Consider the following 8,377-nt stretch of genomic DNA (forward strand, 5'->3'; position numbering starts at 1 on the left):
CCCCCAGCAGTGCGTATATCCTTGACTAAGTCTACAACTGATTTTTCTAACGATCCTAGGATATAGAGTGATGCCTTGGAATCCCTTATGAGGAACCCTTGCATCTCTTCATTTGCCTCAAAATCGTTCGGGTCGGGTTGAGGAGGAACTTGTTCATCTAGAACTGTGTACAATCCTTCAGCAATCAGGAGCAACTTAATGCTCCGGTACCAATCGACATAATTTGTACCATTAAGTTTGTATTCGCTAATGAGTGTTAACAGGTTGGAATTAACGGCAGCCATCGTATATTAATCTACACATGCACAAGTAAATAACCACATGCTAATTAATGACCATTGAAAATAATAAATTAAGCACACACACATCAATGGTCTTTCATGATTTGGGTTTCTCTCATAACCCAAAAGATGAATTGGATACCTACAACCCTTGTATGCATAACTTACCTTGTCGGGAGTCATTATACACACCATGGTAGTGTGGACTAAGCTGTCCGCCTCATGGGCTTCCAATATTTTCGGCCACCTGGGTATCATGTCCAGATCCTATCGGCTGACCTACACCCAAGTCATGTACTTACCTATTACATTAGTTAGAACCATGGAATCATGAAAGATGACCCACTGTCGCAGTGCCCTCTCACTATCCATACCCTAACGTATCTAGATGGAGGTAAATATAGATAAATGTGTGACAGAGGTCCTGGCAATGTCCTGTCGGCTTATGCGGGGTCATGTCACACATTTTCTTCATTTATCTTCAATAGGAGGCCATGGACATGTCTACCAATTAAGACTAGTCCATATCATAAATGTATTGTGAATAAAGAGGGATTAATTAACTCTCACATACATGGATAGATTTAAACAACATAATTAATCAATATTAATTAAAAGTGAATATGGGATGGCGGCATTTTTATCAGAAGCAATTAAAGAACCCTCCCAATAAAAATAAAACTAATAACTTTGGGTGCATTTATCATGCCATGGATGCCACGCCTCGATCATTTCCTCCGCCCGATCACGTCTTCAAAGTAGGTGACTTGCATCTCCATAAGCTTTGAACGCCACATGTGGATCACCATCTACATGCCCTGGGAGTCCTAACTCCTCTATAATTACAATGGAAACCTAAAAAAATTCTATACACTTTCCTTTCCATAATAATAAAGAAACCCCGCATGGAGAAATCAACCCACCATTTAGGTTGCCCATGGGGTGGAGTACATTTGTTTATAAAAAAGAAAGGGGGAGAGAGAGAAAGAGAGAGAAACATCACATCCACCCATAACCCCATGTATCACATACATAAACAATCCATCCATTTATTAGAATGCCATTCCCATAATCACATCATAATATAATTTCATGCATGGGCATTAAAGCAAGTGAACCAAAAATTAAAACATGGATTCCTTCAATTATTGAACCATCACATCGCATGTGATATCATGTATCCAAGCCCATAAAATTAAAATCGCATTTTAATTGCAAGTGGGTAAAGAGGGAATCTCTTCACCCATCATCATCCTCCAAAAACAAAACAAAATAATAAAATTCTGTTTTGAAAAATCTGTTTTTTTTTTTTTTGTTAAACTAGAGGGAAAACAAGGGGAGTGAATGCAGCCCACTTGCGCAGGCTGCAGGCACTCCCTGCGCAGCCCATAGGCAAGGGCCCACGGACAGCAGCCTTGGGCTGTAGGCCGCAGGCCTGCTGCCCATAGGCTAAAACCCAAGGACAGCAGCCTGCAGGCCCGCAGCCCGCAAGCTTGCTGCCATCAGGCAGCAGCCTACAAGGGGATGCCCACAAGGGTAGGTTCATGGGGAAGGACATGCGTAGAGGCTTGGCAGCGTGCGCTCCCCCCCCCCCCCCCACATATAGAACATGATTAAAAAATTTTAAAATAAAAATTAGTAATCACAACCTAATTGGATACATGCTTCAATAATTGGAATAAACAAAACAAACCAAATCCATCATCACATGGGTAGGTTGTTACACTAACAACCTTGTAACTACTCATGTGCACATGGGAAGATTATTACAACAACCATATCCTAACCACCCATGTGCCAACTTGCATCCCACTCATGATCATCATATTAACCATTAATTATCTAATATTCATGGGTGGGAAAGGTGGCTTTGATACCATACTGTTGGCCAAACAACGGTCCAGGGATCAAACCATGGTTCCCTAGGGAGACCAAGATATTTATCTTTAGGGTTTTGCACGCCCTGGGTTAGCCCATGGTGTCCCATGGGTGCCCCATTTTAATTTTAGGGTTTCCCATGGTCGCCCATGGGAACCCTGGTGCATCCCTATTAGGGTTTCTCCTTCCCTATTGCATTCCATAAAATTAATTATCACAATAGGGACGGAGAAATTCATCTCTAGTCCATCACATGGTAAGAGGGATCCATCCCATACTCGAATGCGCAGCGGAAATTAATCGATTCGAGTTTCTTTCGCATCCCATAAATATTAATAATCAATGAACAGAAGGAATTAATAAAGAACTGCTAACCTGGTGAGCCTCAAGTGTTGCTCTTCCAATAGACAGTGGTTCTTCCTCCAATGAGCGCTCCAAGCAAACAGATCTAAACCTCCAATGGTGCTACCAAGGTTCTACACGCCAATCCCAGATGCCCTCAAGCTCTTCAGCACAGATCTAAGGTTTCACAAACCCTAACTCTCAAACACAGGTGAGAGAAGCAAGAAGAAGAAGAGAGATCACAAGAGGGAGAGAGAGAAACCAAAAACGCAGGAGAGAGAGTGTCTGCTCCAAAAACGTGGAGAGCTTCTCTCTTTTACGTTTTATGGTCCCTTATTTATAATAATAGGGTTTAATTAAATCCTAGATAGGTTTAATAGAGCCCTAGTGAGAGTCTGACTCTCTCTCTCTCTCAGTCTGGCAGTTCTGTTTAAACTCAAAGTACTACATAGGTGAAGAAGCAGAATCTAATAGGGAAAGTATTAATTAGATTCTTTATTTAATTATTAATGGATAATTACAATTAGCACCAAATCCATTAATTAAATAAATAGCCAATTAAATTAACAAATTCTAAATAACTCCCTATATGATAATAATTTATCATATACAACCCCCCCCACTAATCAACACCATCATTATGGAATCTAGGGCATGTACACATGTACTGCCAAACCCCAATCCATAGTACATGTCCATATAAGAGCGTCTGTGCATCCGATCGGGTCCCGTAAAACTCGATAAAACACTTTATTTGAAATAACTATAAATAATGTATCATTTTATGTAAAATAAATTTTGCAAAACCATTTCCAAAATGGTACTGGATCCAGATTCTGATCCGACCATGCACAGATAGTCTCTATCTTGGTGTTCCCCAATCGGGCAGTGGTGACCATGTTGGATAACTCCTTCACTCACAAAGTGTTCACGCATTCCCAGAACACTGGCTTTGACTCGCTTGAGTCTCAGTCATTGATGAACCAAAGAATGCGATCACACTTTGCAGTGACAGGGTTCCCTCAGGTACAGGGTGTCGGTGACACATGTTTATCCCTTCCTACATTTGGCAGTAATACATGAGGGAATCAACAAAGTAGATTCTTTGCCAATGCACAAATCAAACATGTGAGCACTCGCATTCGTACCCTGACATCACATGTCTAGGCATACCCAATGCGACGACCATATGATAAGGGTGCCCAGCCCAAACCCTAGTTGTGACTACCATTTTAAGTATAACTTACGGACACATAATGCTCAAAAAGTTTATATCACATGTGAAAATATTAAACTAAAATGTATAAATGTTCAATACAAAGGTGAACCGGATTGAACCGGATTGAACCGGACCGAACCGGGTTTGATGGACACACACTTGTCCAACAATAAGACCATTAGGTATGCTTCAAGGAAAGCATACGCAGAAACAAGACAGAGGATCAGAGGCAGGTTTGTGAAACGGACGGATATTGAAGTTGAAGTCGATCGAATCTATAGCTCAGGTGCTGCTTTCATGACAGATACTAGTTATGGTATCGTCCCATCCTTTTGATTCATCAAAAAGAAGGCTCTTCTGGTTTCTTCTCAGCTCTTCCAGACTCTTTTTCCAGGTAGTAATTAGACGAAAAGAGGGGGAGGGGGAATGTTTTTTTTCCTTGTTTCCTCAATTGTTTTTGTTGTTCTTTCGTGTTTATCTGTAAATTAAGCTTGATCGGTGAAAATACTACCCGTCGATTTGCAGAAACTTTTTCTTTGTTTCACTACAGTAGTTTAGTTTTCTCTTCCAAATTCGAGTATCTGTTTCTAAATCGCCATTGGCTCAAGCTACAATCTCTCTGCTCTCATCGATTTGCTTTTTGGAGGAAAAAAAGAAAACTTGCTTTGACTCAGACAGAGACTTGCACTGTAAAGTTTTGGGAAAAAAATTATGGGACTAGCAGTTGCAGAGAGGAGGTGAATAGAGACGAGAGAGATGAATAGAGGAGAGTGAAAAAATTGTGAATGAAAAATAAGGGGATTTGGGGGAAAAGCAAAAAGTAAAGGGGGGAAAAGCAAAAAGTAAAAATAAGGCTTTGTTTGTTTGGTGGATAAAAAAGGATAGGAAACTTGTGAGGGTGAATCTCACATGTTGTGGGTTGGGTTGACAAGGAAAGGAAAGGAAAGGAAATGAAATAATTGAATATACATTTTGTATGGGGTGGGATTTAGTGGGAGAGAGAAGAAATGGACATAGGGTGGAATTCTATGGGAAATAAAGGAAATAGGACGAGGAGAGAGATAGATTCAAAAGTAACTTTTTCATTGATAGTGCCAAAGTCCTACCAAACTTTAAAAGTGAATGGGGTGTAGTATTTTTTGGGGAAATAGTACACTTTTTCCACTCATTTTTGCATATCCCACTTTTATCTGACAAACAAACGGCCCCCTAAGAGAAAAGAGTGGCAAGTTAACGAGTATACACCCCAACCCACTTGCACTGATCAAGGTCACCAACATACTTGGAGCAGGAGATGTGTCAAACCTTAGCCAATTAAATAATTATTTATGTCTTTTTCTATAAGAATAGGTTTTTTGGTGCGATATTTTCTATGAAACCATTCAGAAATCGTATGACCATCTAATAAATGGTTCATTTTGATTTCTGCCTTCGAAACTGTGAATCAAACCAAACCATACCATTTAACCAAAACCGCCGTTTAACCCTTACATTTGTTTGTTTGATAGTTTGGTAGGTACGCAAAGAAGTTTCGATTCCATAACTTGGTGTCAGGATAAACCAGATTGGAGAACCGTTGGATTAAAATAGAAGATGGTGCATGCTAAAACACTTATTCCATGAGAGGTAATGATAGATCCCACAAAATCTTGCTCATCACCAAATCAGGCAGGCAGTCCACTTAAAAATAGAGATGCTGATTGGTGACCCTGTGGTGGTAAGAGATAGGGACATGAGCCGCTGCCGTTTCCTTCTCCAGCCCGTTGGGTTTCCTGTAAAACTTCACCAATTTTTTTCTATTTTGAGTTCATCCTAATCTCACCCTCTCCATTGGAGAAACTTGGCTCCTTTTCTTCCTTTCTTTTTTGTTTATTTGGTTACAATGGACTCCATGAGAATGATTAGAACCCATTTCTTTGGAGATTTTTTCTTCCTTCTAAGGGGAGTCTCATTAACCCTGTCTTCGGGCAAGGTTTAGTTTTCCCATTGTCCATCTTCCCACGTCTGCACTTTTGTGTCCTTCCTTCGATGTCAAAGGCTCTGTTGTTTCTCTCTTTTTCTCTCAGATCCCAAAATGCCGAGCCAAGTGTTTGAAGAAATGTTCAGATAATCAAAAGCCCTCTCTCTCTGGCCGGTGAGGTTACAGTCAAATGGACAAGAAGGGTAACATCCTGATGCAAAGGTACGAGCTTGGGCGAATGCTTGGGCAGGGCACCTTCGCTAAGGTCTACCATGCCCGGAACCTCAGAACCAACCAGAACGTTGCCATTAAGGTGATCGACAAGGAGAAGATCCTAAAGGTGGGCCTCATCGATCAAATCAAGCGAGAGATATCCGTTATGAGGCTTGTCCAACACCCAAACGTGGTTCAGCTGTACGAGGTCATGGCAAGCAAGACCAAGATCTATTTCACCATGGAATACGTTAAAGGTGGGGAGCTCTTCAATAAAATTGCAAGAGGGAAGCTTAAAGAAGATGCAGCACGCAAATACTTCCAACAATTGATCGGTGCCGTCGATTTCTGCCATAGCAGAGGTGTTTACCACCGTGATCTCAAGCCGGAAAATCTTCTCCTGGACGAGAATGGAAACCTAAAAGTCACCGATTTCGGACTCAGCGCCCTCGGCGAGTCCGTCTGGAACGACGGTCTCCTCCACACAACGTGTGGAACACCGGCGTATGTCGCACCGGAGGTCATCAACAAGAAGGGTTATGATGGTGCCAAGGCAGATATATGGTCCTGTGGTGTCGTGCTGTTTGTGCTATTGGCAGGGTATCTACCATTCCAAGATTCAAACCTCATGGAAATGTATAGGAAGATAAGTAAAGGAGAATTCAAATGCCCCAACTGGTTCTCATCAGAGGTTCGAAAGCTTCTTTCAAGAATTCTAGATCCCAATCCTCATACAAGGGTAACAATTGCTAAGATTATGGAGAATCCATGGTTCAAGAAGGGATATAAACCAGTGGAGCACCCACAACCACAAGAAGAAGAGGAGGACAAGATAGCTATTGACGTTCAGAAGGCATTTTCTCAAGACTCCACCACCGATCATGCTAGTTCTTCTTCTTCTTCTAAGAAGAAAGAAGGGACAACATACCCCATGAAACCAACTTGTATGAATGCGTTTGATATCATATCTCTGTCTCAAGGGTTCGACCTATCTAGGCTTTTTGAGAAGGACAAGAATCACAAGCCAGAGTCTCGGTTCACATCGATGAAGCCGGCATCGGCAATTGTGTCGAAATTAGAAGAGATTGCAGAGAATGAGAGCTTTAAGGTGAAGAAGAAGGATGGGTTGGTGAAGTTACAGGGGAACAAGGAAGGGAGGAAGGGACAACTATCCATAAACGCTGAAATCTTCGAGGTTACACCATCGTTCCACATGGTGGAAGTGAAAAAGGCGTCAGGGGATACATTGGAGTATCACGAGTTCTGTAACCAGGAATTGAAGCCTTCCCTAAAGGATATCGTATGGGCTTGGCAAGGAGGGGAACAACCACCGCATCAACTGCATCAACCACAACCTGCTTAGTAGTTAAGGGTTGGAGTATTGGAAGGGCTACATGGTTTGTTGAGCTTTTGCTCGTTGTTATAGCTAGTCGTCATGGATATCCTACTTTCCTTCTTTTTTTCCTGTTTTTTTTGTTTAATTTATTTTGGTTTTGGGTGAGCCTTGGGGCAACAGTTAAGTTGTACTATTGCAACATGTTAGTTTTGGGTTTAAATTTTGGAAACAGCCTTTTCTGTGGGTAAGGCTACTACATTTTTTGCAGAAGCAGGGAGCCTTGTGTGTAATACCCATGTCTAAAATATAAGAGTAATGTGAACATTTCACACTTTGGCGTAGATTATGAACTAGCAGCCAACTAAGGATCTTGATTTTGGAATTTGACGTAAGATGATTAATTTGATTAAGTATATATTTTGTTGGGATTTGTGTATAAGCTAGCAACTAGCTTAGTGTTTGACACTCAACCTAATTAAAGGGGATTCCTGCGGGTAAGGCTACTACATTTTTTGCAGTAGCCGGGAGTCTTGTGTGTAATACCGATGCCTAAAATATAAAGGTAATTTGAACATTTCACACTTTGGTGTAGATTCTGAATCGGTGGCCAACTAAGGATCTTGATTTTGGAATTTGAGGTAAGATGATTAATTTGATTAAGTATTTATTTTGTTGGGATTTGTGTATAAGCTAGTAACTAGCCTAGTGGTTGACACTTAACCTAATTAAAGGGGTTTAAGGATCATTTCTTGAGGGAAGCTATTAAAAGAGAATTTTTTATTATATTTTTACGTTGGGCATATAGGTGGGCCCCACTTGATTTAAGAAGTAGAAACAAAAAAAAGGCAAGAGAAAGAGAGAGAGAGAGAGAGAGAGAGAGAGAGAGAGAGAGAGAGAGAAAGAAGAAGAAGATCCCCTATCAAACAATCTATTTGAGGTAAGTACTTCAATTCTAGGTTTAATTTGAATTGTCAGATCATGGGAGATTGATTGTATCTCCCAATATACATACAATTTTGATGTGAGATTCTTAAGAAATGTGTATGACATGTAGAGGAATGTTTCTGTCAAATTTGGAATGATTTTGATTCCGTTTGATAGGGTAATAAAATTCTGGAATGCGGACTGATGTATTGGGTCACAATATG

At 40.8% G+C, this 8,377-nt stretch overlaps 1 protein-coding gene across 1 annotated transcript; it reads left to right on the top strand.

Annotated features, from left to right (window-relative positions):
• The first annotated feature begins 5,744 nt into the window (after window positions 1-5,744).
• LOC122640008 (CBL-interacting protein kinase 5-like) lies at window positions 5,745-7,285 on the top strand. The gene has a single exon (XM_043833083.1). It carries the CDS (start codon window positions 5,871-5,873, stop codon window positions 7,254-7,256), a length of 1,386 nt encoding a protein of 461 aa, XP_043689018.1. The 5' UTR covers window positions 5,745-5,870; the 3' UTR covers window positions 7,257-7,285.
• Window positions 7,286-8,377: the final 1,092 nt, after the last annotated feature.

Source organism: Telopea speciosissima, chromosome 9 (genome assembly GCF_018873765.1).
Source record: "Telopea speciosissima isolate NSW1024214 ecotype Mountain lineage chromosome 9, Tspe_v1, whole genome shotgun sequence".
In the NCBI taxonomy this organism is placed as follows: Eukaryota; Viridiplantae; Streptophyta; class Magnoliopsida; order Proteales; family Proteaceae; genus Telopea; species Telopea speciosissima.